The following is a 22,858-nucleotide window of genomic DNA, read 5'->3' on the forward strand; positions in this document are numbered from 1 at the left end:
CAGGCTGTATAACTCAGGGCTGAGGAGGAGGAGGAGGAGGAGGAGGAGGAGGAGGAGGAGGGTGTGGTGACTGGAGTATTATACACACAGGCACGAACACACACACAGGCATGGACGCAGGCACACACAGCAGTCACAGGTTTACTCTGACCCCTCGTGTATGCATGGTTACACTAGGAGAGAGAGAGAGAGGGAGGGAGGGAGGGAGGGAGGGAGGGAGGGAGGGAGGGAGGGAGAGAGAGAGTACAGGATGTAGTGTGATTCTACATGAGGATCTTTTGTTAGTAAGCTGACACAATCATTTAGGGAAACGCTCTTCTCCAATGGACAGGTTCTATTTCAAATGGATATTTGTGTCTATGTTATGGAATCTTCGCAGAGACAGAGTCTGTCCAAGGCTCAGAAAGTAGTGGAGGAAGAAATGTCCTTTGAACTGTCAGTAAAGCTTTCTGCAGGAGATCCATCCAGACTATTCCCCGAGGGGGAGGGGGGGGGGGGGGGTCACTGCTAAACCCAGCCCAGGATGGTGCACTCTGGGTTGGGTAAAGAGCAGAGAGAGGTTGCCTGAGGTCATGTTTCTCAAGTGGGCATTTCATCAATACCACCGAGTTTTTTCCGGGTGTGTTGCTGTGCAGAGGGTGTGTGTGTGCTTGTGGAATTCAATGCATACAGAACGTGCTTCGCAGTCCTCTAAAGTAACTTATGGAATCATTTATAACAGTCTGTAGATTCTATTACATGAATGCCATTATTCTGTAAAGCATTTCTTGGTGTGTGATTGTTTGTCTGGATGAGTTAGCTCAGAGACTTGTGTACCAAGTGCCAGCAAACAATAGACTGATTCAGTGGATACAAGTGAAAAAACAGAAGAGACGATCGTAACGGAAACCAATGTCCTGCATTGCAGCAGGAAACTCGGTCAAAGAGAAGGGAGGTAGAGGGCGATCAGGAAAGAGGAGGGCCTACACACTACTGGAGGCCTGTCCAGTGTATAGACTCCTCCCACCACCCCTGTGGAATTTGCATGTGTGACTCCCTCTCCGTCTCTCTGTCTCTCTGGGTGTGTGTCTGTCAGGACAGCATTCTTGAATCAGTGCTGGGCGATGCAGGGCTGAGCTCACCACGTTCTCCGCTGCCTCAGAAGAGCGTAGGATCACAGAGGAAAAGAGAGAAAGAAAGAGAGGGATATAAAAAGGTTGACTGCCTAACTACAGTGCTACTTGCACTATATTGTGGATGTGTCAGTGAACTGGAGGATAAAGTAAGTGGGAAAGGGGTGTTGATGGTAGTTCCTGTGGGTGTTTATGCATTTTTTTTGTGTGTTTGGGTCAAGGTTAGGGCTAGGTGGTTTGTAGGTTTCTGTGTATGAAGGTATGTATGTGTCTGTGTATGAGGGTATGTATGTCTGTGTATGAGGTATGTATGTGCCTGTTTATGAGGGTATGTATGTCTGTGTATGAAGGTATGTATGTGTCTGTGTATGAGGGTATGTATGCGTCTGTTTATGAGGGTATGTATGCATCTGTTTATGAGGGTATGTATGTGTCTGTTTATGAGGGTATGTATGTCTGTGTATGAAGGTATGTATGTGTCTGTTTATGAGGGTATGTAAGTCTGTGTATGAGGGTATGTATGTGTCTGTTTATGAGGGTATGTAAGTGTCTGTTTATCAGGGTATGTGTCTGTGTATGAGGGTATGTATGTGTCTGTGTATGAGGGTATGTGTCTGCATGAAGGTATGAAGGTGTCTGTCTGTGTGTTTGAATGGTTATCATGACTTTGAGTGTTATTGGGTCAGGTTGTGGTTAGGCAGCTATTGGAGGTTTTTCAATGTATACAGTGTGTAGACTCTGTTAATGATTCCTAATCTCTTCTCTCCTGTTAGGATTCTGGCACTCTGCTCTAGGCAGCCTGCGAAGGACAACCTCTCCCTCTCGCCCTCCACCTCAGCGCCCTGACAGAGACGGTGACAACCAGGGTGCAGAGAGGACACAAGTGAAACAGAGTGTGACTCGCCACAACAGCGTTCCTCCAGCTCGTCCCCCTTCCTCCTCCTCCTCTCGCCTGGAGAGAAGCCAGTCCAACGGGGCTCTTTGCTTCGTCAACCCCCTCTTCCTCCAGACTCACCGGCGGCTTGAGGAAGACCCTCCATCCTCTTCCTCCTCTCCTTCCCCCTACGTCACACACTCCACTCCCAGCCCGGGAACTACCGGTGGGACGTCTTCGGCCCCTGTCACGGACCCCAACGTGAACAGGAAGTCACGCCCACCTCGGCCCCCGCCTCCCCATTCCCTCTCATTCCCGCCCCCCCGTTCCCTCTCCCAGCGCCGCCAAGCTCCCCCTCCCCCCACCCCTCTACCCCAGAAACCCAAGAGCAGCATGCCCGAAACGCCCACAGCCATTGTTGTCACCAGGCAACCACTGCAACCCTCATCCAATCAGAACCTTCGCCCCACCCCTCGCCCTCCCATGGGTGCCAGGCACAGCAGCCATTCCAAAAAGACGACGAGCAGCGCCGCCATCCCTGTGCCCCACCAACACCCTCAACACCCTCTTCCCCCACGCCCCAAAAAACCTGACATTGACGCCCACCGGTGCCACATTGCTCTTGATGACGAGACTATCGCCAAGGCTCTGTCCCGTGCCAAGCTTCCCCCGTGCCAGGCACCGGCCATACCCGCTCCCTCCATAGTGGGAAATGGTGCTGGTAGCCCTCCCAGCCCTCCAGATAAGACCCCCAGGCGAGAGGGACAAGAGGGGAGGCTGAGCGACATGTCCATCTCCACCTCTTCCTCAGATTCTCTGGACTACTCCCACCCTCCCATCTCCCTCCCCGCCAGCCCCCCTCTCAGATTACGGCATGACCTTGGCAACAACAAGGACAGCAGCGACGACGAAGACCTCTGTGACGAAGAAGAGGAAGACTACGGCGTCAGCCTGGAGAACGACCTGGACCAGGGCCTCCGTCCTCCCTTCAAAGCCAACCGGAGAGGGGTCGGGGTCAAAGTTGCGCTGAGCTTCCGTAAAGTTTCTGGAGTCTTCAGCACGTTCATGACCCCAGAAAGGCGAGCCGTGAGGAGGATAGCAGAGCTCTCCAGGGACAAGAGTTCCTACTTTGGATGCCTGGTTCAGGATTATATCAGTTTTGTACAGGAGAATAAGGGGTGTCATACGTCAGGCTTAGACCTCCTGCAGACCCTCAGACAGTTCATGACCCAGATGAAGGCCTACCTGACGCAGAGCTCCGAACTGGACCCGCCCATCGAATCACTCATACCCGAGGATCAGATAGGTGAGTGTGTGTGTGTGTGGGGTTGTCTTTATAGCCTACTGTACATATCATTGAAACTCACACTACAAGGAAGCTGGTGTGTGGGTAGATACATACGTACTTCACATGAACGTCTGTATGAGTGTGTGGTTGTGGGTGTTTCTCATATCCCAATTATTTGCGCATGTTGGCTCTCTCTCCGACCACTTCAGCTCTAATAGGGAAGTAACACCTAAAAACTAGTTTCACAGTGACCTAATCCACTTACAACATATTTACAGTGATAAACTGTCAAGACTTAGCCTGTATACATGATGAAAATTAGCCCAGCTATTTGAAGCACTCCCTATTAGTCCATGTTAAGACAGACTGGTTATAGAAACCAGTGTTGGGTTACGGAGATGCCAGTGAGATGCCAGTGAGATGCCAGTGTACCCTCCCTTCCCTACAGCCAGTTATTCCTGGCCTCTCCAGCTTGGCACAAATTCACACAGTTGTGCCAAATGCCAAGCTTCTTTCGTGGTTCAATTGGAATGGCAAAAATGGCAAAAATCTCCCAACCAAAATCCCTAAATGTCAGGGATTCTTTTAATGTGGGACCAAATATGGTATGAACTTACTAATGACAGACAATAGGTCTAGTTAGAGGAGGCTACAATACGTAGTCCTCATTTTGACGACACAGAGCTGAAGCAAGCAAGTGCTAATGTTTGACAGTGAAATTGTGATGGAGGCTGACTTAGCCAATGTTGTCAAAGAGGGTTTTCATTGAGTTTGGGCTGAATAAGTATTTGCATGAATATGTAGCCATAATTTTACACTCGTCTCTTTTCCCTTGTTCTTTGTAAACAACAACAGCCAAGCATTGTCCAGAGAAGAAGTGGTTGTTGGAGTGGTAGCTGACCTCTCTCTCTCCATCTCTCTCTCTCTCTTTCTCTCTCTCTCTTTCTCTCTCTCTCTCTCTCTCTCTCTCTCTCTCTCTCTCTCTCTCTCTCTCTGTCTGTCTGTCTCTCTGTCTGTCTCTGTTTCTGTCTCTCTCTCCCTCTCTCTCTCTGTCTCTCTCTCTCTCTTTCAGCTTAGTGGTCTAGAAACAGAAAACTGTAGTTTATGGGGCAGAGGACTGTATAATGTAAACCAATGTCTTACAGAGACATTTTTACCCTCCTAGAAGTATGCAAGGGAATAAACATAACAATAAAAGACTACCAATGCTCTCGAGAGGCCTATGCATACATTTACTAAACCAGGCACAATAACATTCTACGACCCAAAGGACAGGAACATAGGCTAGGATGTTCCGTGTTTGCCACCAGATACAATGTTTACAAGGTTTAGTCTCGACTAGTAACACAAATGGGATTCCTGTATAGACAGACAGACTGACGGAATGGTAAAAGCCGCAGGCTATGGAAGGCTTTCAGGAATAGAGAAGTGAAGTTTGGACTGTGCTCTCCTACACTCACTGTTGACATAGTATGTCAGTGTAGACTGTATACTGTATGTATAAGATGCATTAGGGAGAAATGGGTGTAGGTCCTCGTAATGTCATTTTAAAGCCCAAACTGGATCAATTTACTAGTAATTGAGGTAGGGGGGTAAAGTTGATAGTTTTACTGGTAATTGAGGAAAAGAGTGAGCATGGAGGTAGAGTAACCAAGTGTGTGTTTATAAAGGGAACCAGAGGACTGTCAACACACACAGACACCCACCGACACACATACACATACACACACAGGTTGGTTTTACTATCCAAGTGGGGACCAAAAAAATGTATTCCCATTCAAAATCCTATTTTCCCTAACCCTAACCTTAACCCCAAACCCCTAACCCTAAAACTAAACCTAACCCTAACTCTAGAGCCAGTTTTCGCTGTTCTGTGAAGAGAGTAGTACAGGATTGTACCAGATCTTCAGTTTCTTGGCGATTTCTCACATGGAATAGCCTTTATTTCTCAGAACAAGAATCGACTGACGAGATTCAGAAGAAAGAGCCTGTAATCGAACCCACAAATGCTGATGCTCCAGATACTCAACTAGTCTAAAGAAAGACAGTTTTATTGCTTCTTTAATCAGGACAACAGTTTTCAGCTGTGCTAACATAATTGCAAAAGGGTTTTATAATGATCAATTAGGCTTTTAAAATGATAAACTTGGATTAGCTAAAACAACGTGCCATTGTAACACAGGAGTGATTGTTGCTGATAATGGGCCTCTGTACGCCTATGTAGATATTTCATATAAAATCAGCTGTTTCCAGCTATAATAGTCATTTACAACATTAACAATGTCTACACTGTATTTCTGATCAATTTGATGTTATTTTAATGGACAAAAAATGTGCTTTTCTTTCAAAAACAAGGACATTCCTTAGTGACCCCAAACTTTTGAACAGTAGTGTAGGTGACCTATGAGTGCAGTCATGGTATGATTCATTCTATAAGCTAACCCCAAACTTTTGAACGGTAGTGTATATCATAAGGCCTTTCCACAAATATAACAATGAGTCAGATATTTCACCGGATGTATAAATGTGAAGCATCCGGTTAGCGTTTCCACTCACTACAAAATATGGTGATCGGAGGAAACCCAGTGGCCGGCAGTGGGAGAAGATTGAGCGAGATGGATTTTGGCCGACATTCTGCTAATTTTCTCATTGATGAAACATATGATCTCCGTACAGTTTTCTGTTTCCAAAACTAGAATCTGGAACAAACAGAGTGGACTGCGTTTTGGAGACTTTACCGTTTGCTAAAGTTGTAAAATATGTTGTTGTTTAGAAGGAGTGCAAGGGCGAATGGAGTTATTGCACACACACACTTCATGGAATAGGCGTTCCCTAACGGAAATATGCAAATAAATGCTAGAACACACCAATAGGATCTCACTAGCTCATGCTTGGTTCTGCCCACCTCCTTGATTGTTCTGCACACTATGATTCATTTGCTCCTATTGGAAACGACAGGCTCTGGTCTATCTTGGGTTAGTTCTAGAAGTCTTTGGCTTTTCTTTGAGGGCCTAGTTATACCCTAACACAGTGGTGTTAAGAATCTCCTGGTTTACAGGCCACATCAGGCTGCAAGTCACATTATGCTGGCTTGCAAAGTGATGTTAAATTTCTATTGGAATCCAGTCAGAGTTAAGATATCCAACAAGTGGAATGATTAATCACCCGTGACTTGCATTCAGAATGACTGCTAGGGTAGGAAAGATTGAATACTGAGAATACCTCAATCATCTTAACTGGAACAACCATCTCAGTAACGGGTGCAATAAATCCAACAGATTGGATGTTTAAAAACTGTATGTTATTTATCTTTGTGTAGCATAAAATGTATCAACCAATCAATGTACATGCAAAAACACAGATATTACAGTAAAACAAACAATTCTGAAAATCTCCCTGCAATAGAGCATGCTGGGAAATAGTATATTATTATTTATTGTATTTTTTATATTTGTTTTTACCTTGATTTTGACAGAGTCAATGCTGAGACCAAGGTCTCTTTTCCAGATGAGCCCTGTATAGCACCACAATACACATCAAAATACAATAAACACAATAAACCACATATTTATATACACAATAAAATATGCGTTATTATACACAACAATACACCAAAAGCAAATCATAAAAAACTAGACACATTCTTCAGTATAAAGGTCCCTTAACAGTGATGAAAGACGACTGGGTCTATGTAGAACCCTTCTTGCCTTCCAAAGAAACATCAAAGAAACCTTTCTTCCAAAAACAGTTTAGGATGTTAAAGGTTGTAGGTAGAACCATTTGGCTTACAAAGGACCCTGGTCTTCCCAAAAGGGTTCTTCTGATCAAACTGGTTCTTGGTAGATCCCTATCTCTCCACAAAGAACCCTTTTGGAACCCTTTTTTCAAAGGAGTATAGCCCATTGTAGCCCAAGGCTTACAGAGGAGGTATAGCAACATAACAAACATTGCCCAACATACAAAGGAGTCAAGGCCAGTCCTGAGAGGAGACAGGAAGCCAGCAGTAAGGAAGTGTAGAGGGACGTGTGTGTGTGTGTTTACTTCATGTGTATGAACTATTAACCAGTGTGTGTTCATCCAGCTCTCGAGTCCATGTTAATAATCTACCTACCTCTCCATGTATTCAGAATCATATTTATTTTATTAGTCATAGCCGACAGTAAAACGCTACACAGTTTTTACCTTGGTTGACATTGCTTTGCTAAACTGGCTCATTTACATATAGCAATATAGGGCTGTGTGGGGAGTTTTCTAACCTAACACTTCCCCGAACCTCCCTATTTTTCTCTTTCTTTCTATCTTTCTTACTTTCTTTCTGTCACGTCCTGACCCTAGTAAGATGTAATTTTCTATAGTAGAGTAAGTCAGGGCATGACAGGGGGTGTTTTGGGTTTTCCTATGTTTTCTATTTCTATGTTTTAGTTCTAGTTTTTCTATTTCTATGTTGGGGTTGTTTGGGTTGATCTCCAATTGGAGACAGCTGATCCTCGTTGCCTCTGATTGGAGATCATATTTAAGTAGAGGTTTTTCTTCCTGGGTTTTGTGGGTAGTTGTTTTCCGTTTTGTCTGTAGTACCTGACGGAACTGTTTGGTTGTTTTCTGTTTTAAGTGTATTCATTAAAGGAAATATGAGCACTTTACACGCCGCGCCTTGGTCCCCTTTGTACGACCCACGTTACTCTTTCTTTCTTTCTTTCTCTCTCTGTACAGTTGTGGCCAAAGGTTTTGATAATGACACAAATATTAATTTTCATAAAGTTTGCTGCTTCAGTGTCTTCAGATATTTTTGTCAGATGTTACTATGGAATACTGAAGTATAATTACAAGCATTTCATAAGTGTCAAAGGCTTTTATTGACAATTACATGAAGTTGATGCAGAGTCAATATTTGCAGTATTGGCCCTTCTTTTTCAAGACCTCTGTAATCCGCCCTGGCATGCTGTCAATTAACTTCTGGGCCACATCTTGACTGATGGCAGCACATAATTGGAGTTTATCAGAATTTGTAGGTTTTTGTTTGTCCACCCACCTCTTCAGGATTGACCACAAGTTCTCAATGGGATTAAGGTCTGGGGAGTTTCCTGGCCATGGACCCAAAATATCGATGTTTTGTTCCCCGAGCCACTTAGTTATCACTTTTGCCTTATGGCAAAGTGCTCCGTCATGCTGGAAAAGGCATTGTTCATCACCAAACTGTTCCTGGATGGTTGGGAGAAGTTGCTCTCGGAGGATGTGTTGGTACCATTCTTTATTCATGGCTGTGTTCTTAGGCAAATTTGTGAGTGAGCCCACTCCCTTGGCTGAGAAGCAACCCCACACATGAATGGTCTCAGGATGCTTTACTGTTGGCATGACACAGGACTGATGGTAGCGCTCACCTTGTCTTCTCCGGACAAGTTTTTTTACGGATGCCCCAAACAATCGGAAAGGGGATTCATCAGAGAAAGTTACTTTACCCCAGTCCTCAGCAGTCCAATCCCTGTACCTTTTGCAGAATATCAGTCTGTCCCTGATGTTTTTCCTGGAGAGAAGTGGCTTCTTTGCTGCCCTTACTGGCACCAGGCCATCCTCCAAAAGTCTTCGCCTCACTGTGCGTGCAGATGCACTCACACCTGCCTGCTGCCATTCCTGAGCAAGCTCTGTACTGGTGGTGCCCCGATTCCGCAGCTGAATCAACTTTAGGAGACGGTCCTGGCGCTTGCTGGACTTTCTTGGAAGCTCTGAAGCCTTCTTCACAACAATTGAACCGCTCTCCTTGAAGTTCTTGATGATCTGATAAATGGTTGATTTAGGAGCAATCTTACTGGCAGCAATATCCTTGCCTGTGAAGCCCTTTTTGTGCAAAGCAATGATGACGGCATGTGTTTCCTTGCAGGTAACCATGTTTGACAGAGGAAGAACAATGATTCCAAGCACCACCCTCCTTTTGAAGCTTCCAGTCTGTTATTCGAACTCAATCAGCATGACAGAGTGATCTCCAGCCTTATCCTCATCAACACTCACACCTGTGTTAGCGAGAGAATCATTGACATGATGTCAGCTGGTCTTTTTGTGGCAGGGCTGAAATGCAGTGGAAATGTTTTTTTGGAATTCAGTTAATTTGCATGGCAAAGAGGGACTTTGCAATTACTGCAATTCATCTGAACACCTCCTAACATTCTGGAGTATATTCAAATTGCCATCTTGCAAACTGAGGCAGCAGACTTTGTGAAAATTAATATTTGTGTCATTCTCAAAACATTTGGCCACGACTGTACAACCTCTCTTTCTCTCTCTCTCTCTCTCTCTCTCTCTCTCTCTCTCTCTCTTTCTCTCTCTCTCTCTCTCTCTCTCTGTACTCCCCTTTCTCTCTCTCTCTCTCTCTCTCTCTCTCAAGCTCTCTGTCCCTCTCCCTCTCTCTCTTTCTCTTCCTCCCAGCTCTGTTTTCCTGGAAAACCCAGCATTGCTCATGTCACACCAAAAAGCAGTCCTCCTCTCTAGACTTCTGCTACTCTCAGGTTTTCCACACAATAGGCCACTAGATTAATTTGGATAAAGGTCTTGCATGATAGTGGTGTTAACAAATGCAAATGTATACAAACGTTAATGAGGTTATAACATAATAATAACCAGTTGAAATAATAGAGGCGATTAAAAACTACTGTTCAGTACCCAGCTGCCGGCTACGGTTCATGGGCTCTGTCACCGCTAGTTAATCAGCAGCAATGTATGAGAAACAGTTATTTACTTGAAAAGGTTGCACCGCTTCGCTGACACTGATTTTCCACAGTTTGAGGTCAGATGAAAATAATAGAATAGCCTACGTGATGCATGTAGGCTATTGTTTTATCAAACTGTGTACTTTGTGTTCAAGGATGTACTATCCATTATACTCCTGAGGATCTTGAGGCATTTGATGTCCGTTAGTGTGCAGGTTATGGCTGGGTTATGTTTTAGGGCGAGGCAGTGAAAGTAGCTCTTCACAGCTTACGCACCATTGTACAATAAAATGCTATTGCATGGTCGAATTGCATCTGGGTCAGTTGAGGTTTTTAATGGTTATGGATGGTATTTATTTTATTGCACGACGTTTTACAGCGTTTAAGTTTACCGTTTTATTGCGGAAAAGCATTTGCATTTGCATGAGATTTATCCCTTTAAAAGTTTTAAATGTGAAGCTCTTATGTAACGGAGAGTTTTACCACATCCTCCTAATTGTGTGAAACATTGATTGAACTCCAAAAAAGACGAAGAAAGCCCTGCACACAACAGTGTGTCTTGATCCAGTTTAGATTGATTGAACTCTATTGACTGCACAATATGGCCTAATGGGTGCACTTGCAAGCCAGTGTGGGGAAACAGTCACTAACTCCCAATGTGTCTGTGTTTTATCTCTAGACTCTGTCCTGGAGAAGGCCATGCACAAATGTGTGTTGAAGCCGCTGAAGGGCGTAGTGGAAGTGGCCCTGCACGACTTCCAGGTGAGCTTTGTCTTCCATTGCAGCACCTGTTAGAATCATAGTTGATTCTGAAAGTTAGTAGAATGTTAGCCAAGGAGCTCATGTCTTTTAACAGGATATATTGTATATGCAGTGTTTACACTAAGGAGAATCCTGAAGTTGATGTCATCATAACCACAGGTCTGAGAGGTTTTCTCCCCTTCTGGTAATTACATTTCTATGATGGAAATAGAATAAATAGAAGGAACAATGATCATAGAAATATAATTATAGATGGCGATCATGACCATGATGATGATTCATAACCTTGTTTGTCTAGTAATTCTATATCTATAACCATAACCTTGACCTTCCTCTCTCTCCTCCCATTTAAGCATTGGGGCTTTGTCACTTCTAATAGCTCAATTTCTACGCTCATAACCTTCTCCTCCTTCCTCTCCTCCTAGGTGAGCAGTGGAGGCTGGCAGCAGCTGAGGGAGAACCTGGCCCTGGCTAGGACCCGGAGGCCCCAGGACCTGGGTGTGGACGGGGCCGTGCCCCCTTACCCCATGGCCATCGAGAAGATCCGCCACAAGTTCCACAACATGAGGAAGATGTACTCCCCGGATAAGAAGGTGTCGCTGCTGCTCCGAGTGTGTAAACTCATCTACACCATCATGCAGGATAACTCAGGTAGGTGGGATTGGGGGGAGGATGTGTTTTGGGAGAGAGGGTGCATGTGCAGAGAGTCTGGATGAGTTCCACATATTTGTCTATAGTGTACCTGGTTGTGTATTATATACTTCTCAAAAAAATGAAGGGAACACTTAAACAACACATCCTAGATCTGAATGAAAGAAATAATCTTATTAAATACTTTTTTCTTTACATAGTTGAATGTGCTGACAACAAAATCACACACAAATAATCAATGGAAATCCAATTTATCAACCCATGGAGGTCTGGATTTGGAGTCACACTCAAAATTAAAGTGGAAAACCACACTACAGGCTGATCCAACTTTGATGTAATGTCCTTAAAACAAGTCAAAATGAGGCTCAGTAGTGTGTGTGGCCTCCACGTGCCTATATGACCTCCCTACAACGCCTGGGCATGCTCCTGATGAGGTGGCGGATGGTCTCCTGAGGGATCTCCTCCCAGACCTGGAATAAAGCATCCGCCAACTCCTGGACAGTCTGTGGTGCAACGTGGCGTTGGTGGATGGAGCGAGACATGATGTCCCAGATGTGCTCAATTGGATTCAGGTCTGAGGAACGGGCGGGCCAGTCCATAGCATCAATGCCTTCCTCTTGCAGGAACTGCTGACACACTCCAACCACATGAGGTCTAGCATTGTCTTGCATTAGGAGGAACCCAGGGCCAACCGCTCCAGCATATGGTCTCACAAGGGGTCTGAGGATCTCATCTCGGTACCTAATGGCAGTCAGGCTACCTCTGGCGAGCACATGGAGGGCTGTGCGGCCCCCCATAGAAATGCCACCCCACACCATGACTGACCCACTGCCAAACCGGTCATGTTGGAGGATGTTGCAGGCAGCAGAACGTTCTCCACGGCGTCTCCAGACTCTGTCACGTCTGTCACGTGCTCAGTGTGAACCTGCTTTCATCTGTGAAGAGCACAGGGCACCATTGGCGAATTTGCCAATCTTGGTGTTCTCTGGCAAATGCCAAACGTCCTGCACGGTGTTGGGCTGTAAGCACAACCCCCACCTGTGGACGCCGGGCCCTCATACCACCCTCATGGAGTCTGTTTCTGACCGTTTGAGCAGACACATGCACATTTGTGGCCTGCTGGAGGTCATTTTGCAGGGCTCTGGCAGTGCTTCTCCTGCTCCTCCTTGCACAAAGGCGGAGGTAGCGGTCCTGCTGCTGGGTTGTTGCCCTCCTACGGCCTCCTCCACGTCTCCTGATGTACTGGCCTGTCTCCTGGTAGCGCCTCCATGCTCTGGACACTACGCTGACAGACACAGCAAACCTTCTTGCCCCAGCTCGCATTGATGTGCCATCCTGGATGAGCTGCACTACCTGAGCCACTTGTGTGGGTTGTAGACTCCGTCTCATGCTACCACTAGAGTGAAAGCACCGCCAGCATTCAAAAGTGACCAAAACATCAGACAGGAAGCATAGGAACTGAGAAGTGGTCTGTGGTCCCCACCTGCAGAACCACTCCTTTATTGGGGGTGTCTTGCTAATTGCCTATAATTTCCACCTGTTGTCTATTCTATTTGCACAACAGCATGTGACATTTATTGTCAATCAGTGTTGCTTCCTAAGTGGACAGTTTGATTTCACAGAAGTGTGATTGACTTGGAGTTACATTGTGTTGTTTAAGTTTTCCCTTTATTTTTTTGAGCAGTGTACATGATTGGGATCAATTCCATTTCAATTCAGTAAATTCAGGAAGGAAACTAAAAATCACTTTTTCTTAATTCTTCTGTTTGATAAAATATATATTTTTTTTATATTGAAATTCTATTGACCCCCAACCCTGTTTTATCTGCATGCTTCTGAGTGTGTGTGTTTTCATCTGACCACACCTTTCCTATACCTCACCTTGCCTTTCCCCGCTGTGTAACTCTCTCTCAGGGTGGATGTACAGGGAGGATGACTTCCTGCCCATGCTGGCCTACGTCCTGGCCCATTGTGACATGCCTTTCTCTCTCTCTCTCTCTCCCGCTCTCTCTCTCTCTTCTCTTGTCTTCTCTTTTCTTTCTCTCTCTTTTCTCTCCTCTCTCTATCTCTCTTCTCTCTCTCTATCTCGCTCTTTCTCTCTCTCCTCTCTCACTCTCGCTTGTCTCTCTCTCTCTCTCTCTCTCTCGTCTCTTCTCTTCTTTCTCTCTCCCCTCTCTCTCTCTCTCTCCTCTATCTCTCTTCTCTCTCTCTCTCTCTCTCCTCTCTCACTCTCTCTTCTCTCTCTCCACTCTCTCTCTCAATTCCCTTCAATTCAATTTGCTTTATTGGCATGACGTAAGAATGTACATATTGCCAAAGCTTACTTTGGAGATGTACAATATTAACATACAAATAATAATAATCTCTCTCTCTCTCTCAGGGAGGATGTATGGAGCAGATGACTTCCTACCGATGCTGACCTATGTCCTGGCCCAGTGTGACATGCCTCAGCTGGACACTGAGATCCTCTACATGATGGAGCTGCTGGACCCCTCACTGCTGCATGGAGAGGGTAGGTCTACCATCACACAATGACACTGGATTCAATACCACAGTATACAGTTTACATGGACTGATCATTGAAGAGGGGAGGTCTACCTGTCTGTCTCTCCTCCAACTGATCTATCTCTACCTTTATCTGTCAGAATGAGCCAAGCTCGTGTTGTGTGTCATGCTGCTAAGCGACCCAGTGAACTATCCGTCTTGCAAGGTTTTGTGGTGATAGATTTCACCTTCACACAAGTACAGGAGGCAGTACAGGAGGCAGTACAGGAGGCAGTACAGGAGGCAGTACAGGAGGCAGTGTCTGGACTGACAATAGATCTGCCTGGCCCAATCATAGTCCAACTTCAGGAAGTTGGGTCAGGACAACACGATCTGGTCAGTTCTCCAGTGTGTCCGTATCATAAACCAAAGTAAAAACACAGCCCTACCTCACTTTAACTCACAGTAATATTAGATCTAAACAGGTCTATAATAAATTACATCTAGAATCTTAGTACACTCTACCTAACATCATTGTTTTCTGCAATAAACATGCAATTTATCTCAAAATCAAGTTCATAACCATGCATATGTGTTAGTTCAGGTCGTGCAGGGCAACTACAGGTCAAGTTCAAGCCCAGACTGGAAGGCAGGCTTGGTAGGAAACAAGTTTGTTCCACAGGAAGACGATGTGAATGGGAATGTTCATAAGGTGTGGGTGGGTTCCCTTGGAAAGGTATTGTCCCTCTAGTTAGTGGCTTCCTGATGATTATCTTACCAGGGCACTTCCTCTAGTCCAGTGTCCTGTTCTCAGTCCCAAACACACTGTAGGAGTGCAATGCGATATTCTCACGTATACACCAGAATGTATTCTTCACCAACATACAAACCGTATATATGTCATTTTCCACCTCGTATAGCCTCGTTGACACATTAACACGTCCACAGTCTGTCACGACTTCCGCCGAAGTCGGTCCCTCTCCTTGTTCGGGCGGCGTTCGGCGGTCGACGTCACCGGCCTTCTAGCCATCGCAGATCCACTTTTCATTTTCTATTTGTTTTGTCTTTGTCTTACACACCTGGTTTCAATCCCCCAATTACTTGTTCATTATTTAACCCTCTGTTCCCCCATGTTTGTTTGTGAGTAATTGTTTATTGTATTGCGGTCTGTATGTGTGGCCTTGTATTTATACGACGTGTATTGTGATATAGTTGAGTAAAATTGCTTTCATTACTCATATCTGCTGTCCTGTGCCTGACTCATCTCACCAGCTACACACAGACGCTTTACACAATCAAACTACAGCATGTCCATATTGACATGTATTATATTTATCTTCCTGGGTCTCCTCCTTCACTGCCTGCTCTCCCCTTCTCCCCAACCTTCCCTCTCCCAGGTGGCTACTACCTGACCAGTGCGTACGGGGCCATGGCTCTCATCAAGAACTTCCAGGAGGAACAGGCAGCCAGGGTCCTCAGCTCCGAGGCCAGAGACACCCTGCACCAGTGGCACCGCCGACGCACCGCCCAGCGCACGGCACCCTCCGTGGACGACTTCCAGGTATCGCCCTGAACCCCATCTGACCCCCAGGCAGTGAGTTTGAAAGAACGCCCCCCCCCACCCCGAGACGGGGACTGAGTCTGCATGGCTCCAGTGTGAAGTTTCCCTTAAGTACAGATCTAGGATCAGCTTTCTTTCCCCCAATCCTAACCTTAACCATTAGTGGGGGGAAATGCAAAACTGACCCAAGATTAGCGTCAAGGGGCAACTTCACTCAACACCAATCTGCATGAGAAACGCCAGTGGTGACATGCCGAGACTATCCCTCTACATCTGGATCTGTATTCAAAAATGATCTGGAACTATGAAGACACTTTTGGAAGAAAAATATGTGTTTGATTTCCGGGTTAGGGACGGTCAAGAAGGGAGTGAGATTGAGAAGGAAGCTGATAGGTAGATGAGATAGGACTAATCTAATGCATGTGATTGTGCGCTAATGACCCATTGTCTTGGTTTTCTCTGTTCGCTCTGAAATGGCTGTATCTTCCTGTAAACGCCAGAAAACTAATAGAGGCTATAGAGTCGTATCAGAGCTACTTCATCTTTCTCCCTGTGTGTCTTAAAAAAAAAACATTCCTGTGTATTTGTGTCTCAGTTCTGATCCTGCATGTGCACCTGCATATAACTGATATCCGTGTTATGTTCTCTGTCTCTCTTTGTGCCATTTTCTCCGATGTGTTTTTGCATGTGTATATTTTATATCTGTTTTGCATGTTTGCATAAATGTATTTTTGAATCAATGATACCTGTATCACATTCCTTGTATCCCTTCTCCTTCAGAACTACCTGCGAGTCGCCTTACAAGAAGTCAACAGCGGCTGCACAGCCAAAACCCTCCTAGTCCACCCGTACTCCACCACCGAAGAAGTATGCTCGCTCTGCGCCTACAAGTTCAAAGTTCATGACCCCGAGAACCACGCCCTCTTTCTCATCACTGAGGCAACCAGTCAGCAGCTTGCCCCGGACACACACCCCCAGCGAATCAAAGCAGAGATACACAGCCACCCAAACTCGCAACCCTTCCATTTTGTCTACCGCAGAGTGCCCAACCTTAACCTGTGTATACCAGCTATCCCAGCTAACCAGCACAATGGCAACTGCCTACTGCCTAGCCAATTGGATGACTGAAACTTAATTGAAATGAAATAAAACGTTATTGATCCCTAGAGGGGACATTGGATTTTTCACTAGTGTACAAACACATACAGGGACAATTCAGACTCATACATCAGAACACATAGACCTGAGAGCACTGATGGATGGTGGAACAACACAATACCTGACTGCTGAGACTGAGGCAGTCCTAATATGGACACCACACGGTTATGTGGGAATGATACTGAATGGTGATACTGAGGATGTCCTACTATGGACACCGCACAGGTGTATCCATAGAATGGTAGTGAATGGCGGAAATTGAAAAAAATGCACTGTATGTTTCAACTATAGGGTCAGAGAATGTTGCTGTGTGTTGTGAAGGGATCCTAGACTACTCAATGGAAAAAGTAGTTCCTATTGTTCTAAAAGTAGACAGAAAGAGGAAGCAGGTGTGGAGAGAAGTGTCTGGTGTCTGCATGTATTTCACTCTCTTTTTAGGGATACGGCACGTGAGCATCAGGAGTTGGTTGGTCAAGTCCAGTGTCGGGTCAGCTTGGACTTTGTGTTTCCTAAAGAAGGAGCACAAAATGGCCGCCACAGGAGCCCTCCATACTCTGATACGCGTGCTCTGAGAACTGACTGAAGTTTCTAGTAGTATGACTGGGGCCTGAAGTATACTTTTTAAGAAACACCCTTGTCCAGACTCTTTTGTGAGGTCATCGGACCAGGAAGTTCTCTTACATCACATCCTCACTGTCTGTTTTCGCTACAAGGACAAATGTACATGCATGCTCCTCTTGAAGAAGTCAGTGTATCTGACTGTGTCTTCTTCTAACACTGGGACCTGGTTAGAGAACGCAGAGCTTCTGCTCCTTTCCGGTGCTTGACTTGGGCAGGAGCTCATCGGAGCTGAGTACCGGCACCTCAAATGTTCTGCTGCTTGAGCTCCTGTTCCTCTTATAGAATATTAGCTCAAAAGTATTGTGGAGCCCCTGCACCTGAATTTTAACAGTACTGGCACCCAGAATCAAATCCAGAGCTGCTGCTTTCTGTCCATGTCAACACATAGAATGGGATGACCTGACTGTGTGATCTCACAGTTGTCTTTTACATTACTTCTGGGGCTCGATTCAATCCGTATCGCCAAAATTCAGCGCTATAGCGGAAGGTTGACGTTTATTGTTATGAGTCTTGCCATGGGGGCAGCAGTGAGCGATTTCCGCTAGATGGGCCAGCTGCAAAGCCAAAATTGTCTATTTCGTAAAAATGTATGAAGACTAAATGTAGCTTTTTGTTCTTAATTTAAGGTTAGGGTTAGGCATGTGGGTTAGCAGTGTGTTTAAAGTTAGAGTTAAGGTTAGGGTTAGGTTTTTATGACTTTGTGGCTGTGCCAGCTAGTGACCACTATGTAGAGCTGACTCCATGGCAAGATTCATGACAATAAATGCCAACCTGCATTTAGCATGCTTGAAATTTAAAGGCAATTTCTGATTGAGCCGACAAATGCAGTTTACCATGAATGCAGTCTCCATAAACGTGGGAACATTGCCATTAAATGTAAATCGCGCTATAACTTTGAACTTCAGCGAAATGGATTGAATTGAGCCACCCCACTGGGCACAAACTGGTTGAATCAACGTTGTTTCCACGTCATTTAAAAAAAAAGAATACGTTGAAACAACGTCGATAGACATTGAATTGACGTCTGTGCCTAGTTGTCCTGGTGTGATGTGTGAAGAAGCTAAACAGATGCTTTGTGACGGTTGGCTGGACTTTCATGTGGATTTGGCAACCCCTATAAGATAATTGAAGAATGGCTTGCAGCAGTATGGACATCATATCAACTTGCATACTCTTGAGTCTACAACCTAACTGCCATTTGCAACGCCATTATATTCAAACAAAAGAGAAACCTGCACACTGCTCTTGCTGGTATTACTTATTTTGAAATATTACGCTTTAATAAGAGCAAGAGCAATGTGCAGGTTTCTCTTTTCTTTGAGGTTATCGTATTCCCTCGCACCTGCAACCAGATAACTCAGATGTGCGAGTGCTTTTTTGAAATAAGAAATGCAATTATATCAAATTATACAAGTGAATATATTTTTCTGTAACATTTTGTATTATTATTTTGCTGCAGTTGCTGGTCAACTGGAGACAACGTAAAAGTGTAGATTGTGTTTTTATAGGAAAATTCTATTTTATTTGGATTGAAAACATAACCAGTGTGTTCCTGAGATCATTTCCCCCACATGGCGTTCGATTTTATGCCAGTAAATTAAACCAATAAATATTTTGGAGACAGAATCTGAATTGACTCAACTAAACGTTTGTCTATACCAGCTGCCTCAGCAAATGGGAATGACTGTATTCGAAGTTGTACTAGAAAGTTGATATTGTATTGGTTGACGAGAATATACTCTTTTTGTTTCTGTCTTATCTATAGGGGTCACTGGCTGATTCCTTATCAGCTATTGAGAAGAGATTACAATCTAAACTAATTTCCCCCTGAGGATTAAGAAAGTACAATCTCATCTCAGTCAGTATTAGCGTGTCTTACTGAGAGAGTTTGGTGATCTCTAAAAAGGGAACGGTCAACAGTTTTATTGAGATAAGTATTGTACAGTCAGTTGATATAATGGTAATCATTCGGTTACAACATAACCATTTCTAACCATTTTAATACTGCACATACAGAAATTCTCCTCACACACTTTGTGATTGCTAACACCTGCATGATTTTTTCCATCACTGTTTTGCTGTATTCAAATCTGACAAGTAGAAACGGATATCTAGTATGTTCGAATGATATTATGACACTTAATTATGACACTGCAATGCTTAAAACACTACTGCTAAACCAACCAAACTGTATTTCTGATCATGTATATGTTCTGGGGGATTTTTTTATTTATTTTTCGAATTGTAATGCAAAGAAAGTTGATGAAATGGGGGGGTGGGGGTTAACATATGCGAGATGGTATTTGGGTGTCCTCTCCCAAAAGCCCTGTAGCCTTTCTTTGACTATTGCACCCATTAAAACTCAATTTCCCTATTATGGTGTTCATTTGTTGACCTTAGTGACCATTTGTTGCCATGCTGGACTAAAGTAGGAATGAATATACAGTGAGGGAAAAAAGTATTTGATCCCCTGCTGATTTTGTATGTTTGCCCACTGACAAAGAAATGATCAGTCTATAATTTTAAGGGTAGGTTCATTTGAACAGTGAGAGACAGAATAACAACAACAAAAAATCCAGAAAAACACATGTCAAAAATGTTAAATTGATTTGCATTTTAATGAGGAAAATAGGGATTTGACCTCTCTGCAAAACATGACTTAGTACTTGGAGGCAAAACCCTTGTTGGCAATCACAGAGGTCAGACGTTTCTTGTAGTTGGCCACCAGGTTTGCACACATCTCAGGAGGGATTTTGTCCCACTCCTCTTTGCAGATCTTCTCCAAGTCATTAAGGATTCGAGGCTGATGTTTGGCAACTCGAACCTTCAGCTCCCTCCACATATTTTCTATGGGATTAAGGTCTGGAGACTGGCTAGGCCACTCCAGGACCTTAATGTGCTTCTTCTTGAGCCACTCCTTTGTTGCCTTGGCCGTGTGTTTTGGGTCATTGTCATGCCGGAATACCCATCCACGACCCATTTTCAATGCCCTAGCTGAGGGAAGGAGGTTCTCACCCAAGATTTGACAGTACATGGCCCCGTCCATCATCCCTTTGATGTGGTGAAGTTGTCCTGTCCCCTTAGCAGAAAAACACCCCAAAGCATAATGTTTCCACCTCCATGTTTGACGGTGGGGATGGTGTTCTTGGGGTCATAGGCAGCATTCCTCCTCCTCCAAACACGGCGAGTTGAGTTGATGCCAAAGAGCTCCATTTTGGTCTCATCTGACCACAACACTTTCACCCAGTTGTCCCCTGAATCATTCAGATGTTCATTGGCAAACTTCAGACGGGCATGTATATGTGCTTTCTTGAGCAGGGGAACCTTGCGGGCGCTGCAGGATTTCACTCCTTCACGGCGTAGTGTGTTACCAATTGTTTTCTTGGTGACTATGGTCCCAGCTGCCTGAAGATCATTGACAAGATCCTCCCGTGTAGTTCTGGGCTGATTCCTCACCGTTCTCATGATCATTGCAACTCCACGAGGTGAGATCTTGCATGGAGCCCCAGGCCGAGGGAGATTGACAGTTCTTTTGTGTTTCTTCCATTTGCGAATCCCTTTGGCCCTGCAGTCTAAGGGGGATGGAAACGAGACCCGTAACATAACTCATGCAAATTATAATAGTGAAAAGGGACAGTGTGAACAAAAACCACAGACAACTTAAATCTACCGTCAAACACTAATGGTTTATTGTTTAAACACACGGTAATGGGGTGTGGGAAAGGAAAGAAACAATAAATCCAAAAACACCCATAAGCTAGTCTACCTGCTTCAACAACCGCCAGCTAACTAACCAAAAATACAGTGGGTGGTCCGCCCAGTTCTAACTAGTGCATTTTGACACTGTTTTCCTACGTGTAATGTAGGCCCATGGGCGACTTGTCTTGTTACCCCCTTTTCCCACCATCAAACAAACAGTCAACACTTTAACAAACCAATACTCACAGGTACCAGACAAATGTGACATGTAGGTGCAAAACACAAGAGAGAGGGAGAGATTAAGTAACAGAGAGATTGAGTTTACAAAGACAGAGAGATATTGAATGACAGAGAGATTGAAACACAGAGATCGAGCTCCAGAGAAAACAACGGACTGGGGTTTTAAACCAAGGGAAAGGGATGTGATAGCGTAATGGAAAAGGAGCAGGTGTCTTCTGATTAGCGATTGATTGATGACTGATTGGGGAATGATGATTGCCACCTGTGAGGGGAGAAGGAGAGAAAAGAAATACACACACAGGATACACCCTCAGGATACCTGTATCCATAACAGCGAATAATCGCAACTGTTGTCACCTTCTTACCAAGCTGCTTGGCAATGGTCTTGTAGCCCATTCCAGCCTTGTATAGGTCTACAATCCTGTCCCTGACATCCTTGGAGAGCTCTTTGGTCTTGGCCATGGTGGAGAGTTTGGAATCTGATTGATTGATTGCTTCTGTGGACAGGTGTATTTTATACAGGTAACAAACAGATTAGGAGCACTCCCTTTACGAGTGTGCTCCTAATCTCAGCTCGTTACCTGTATAAAAGACACCTGGGAGCCAGAAATCTTTCTGATTGAGAGGGGGTCAAATACTTATTTCCCTCATTTAAAATGCTAATCAATTTATAACATTTTTTACATGCGTTTTTCTGGATTTTTTTGTTGTTATTCTGTCTCTCACTGTTCAAATAAACCTACCATTAAAATTATAGACTGATAATTTCTTTGTCAGTGGGCAAACGTACAAAATCAGCAGGGGATCAAATACATTTTTCCCCTCACTGTACAATGACTGCCTACGCAGTCAAACCCGGACGACGCTGGGCCAATCACGGCCGGTTGTGATACAGCCTGGAATCGAAACAGGGTGTCTGTAGTGATGCCTCAAACACTGAGATGCAGCGACACTTTGCACTGTAGACCGCTGCGCCACTCAGGAGCCCATAGATTTGACCATAGAGATCCTCATTTTATTAAGTTAAACCCTTCTATATGGAGTTTTGTCCAAATGTATATATGCTGTCTGGAGTAGAATTCTGTTCATTAGCATGTTCATACCACACCAATCTAAGGGTTCTATTCAACCTGTATCGTTGAAGACTGCGCGACAAGTCTGGGGGGGATTGGTAAAGGTGAAAACGTCTTCAAATGGATTATTCATTTATTCAGTCCCACTATAGGCCCCCAATGATGACACATCCTTGGTTAAACAAGAAAACACAATAAGGTCATTATGTAAAACATAGCATCACCCTTCTCTTCAGTAAAGGCTACATCGTATACTGTAACGTCTTGACATTGATGTGCAAAAAAATACTGCATGGACTTCGAGGTTACTGAGCCATGGCACCGGGCTGAATGCCGTGCCTGGACTGGGCATCGGCGCAAAGGAGGACTCCGGCCATGGTGATGGGTTGGATGCCGTGCCTGGACTGGGCACTGGCGCAAAGGAGGGCTCCAGCCATGGAGCCGGTACAGGTGGCACCGGACTGGTGACACGCACTTCAGGGCGAGTGCGGGGAGCTGGCACAGGACGTACCGGACTGGGGAGGTGCACTGGAGGCCTGATGCGTGAAACCGGTGCAGATGACACCGGACTGGTGTCACGCTCTTCAGCACGCCAGTGCTGCAGCACTCTCATCGCTACCACCTCTCTCCGGAATCT

General features: G+C 44.8%; 1 protein-coding gene across 2 annotated transcripts in view; it reads left to right on the forward strand.

Annotated features, from left to right (window-relative positions):
* The window catches only part of LOC115147232 (ras and Rab interactor 2), a 46,938-nt gene extending 27,355 nt beyond the window's left edge, over window positions 1–19,583 (forward strand). Inside the window, exons 9-14 of one of the 2 annotated variants that reach the window (XM_029689346.1) lie at window positions 1,886–3,292; window positions 10,652–10,734; window positions 11,160–11,385; window positions 13,766–13,897; window positions 15,267–15,430; window positions 16,211–19,583. In XM_029689346.1, the coding sequence (XP_029545206.1) occupies window positions 1,886–3,292; window positions 10,652–10,734; window positions 11,160–11,385; window positions 13,766–13,897; window positions 15,267–15,430; window positions 16,211–16,558 (2,360 nt within the window). In that variant the 3' untranslated portion in view covers window positions 16,559–19,583. Of the gene's footprint in view, window positions 1–1,885; window positions 3,293–10,651; window positions 10,735–11,159; window positions 11,386–13,765; window positions 13,898–15,266; window positions 15,464–16,210 lie in introns of both variants that reach the window. The other variant, XM_029689347.1, reaches the window with a different exon arrangement.
* The last annotated feature ends 3,275 nt before the right edge of the window (window positions 19,584–22,858 follow it).

The sequence above is a fragment of the Salmo trutta genome, chromosome 14 (genome assembly GCF_901001165.1).
Source record: "Salmo trutta chromosome 14, fSalTru1.1, whole genome shotgun sequence".
Taxonomy (NCBI): Eukaryota; Metazoa; Chordata; class Actinopteri; order Salmoniformes; family Salmonidae; genus Salmo; species Salmo trutta.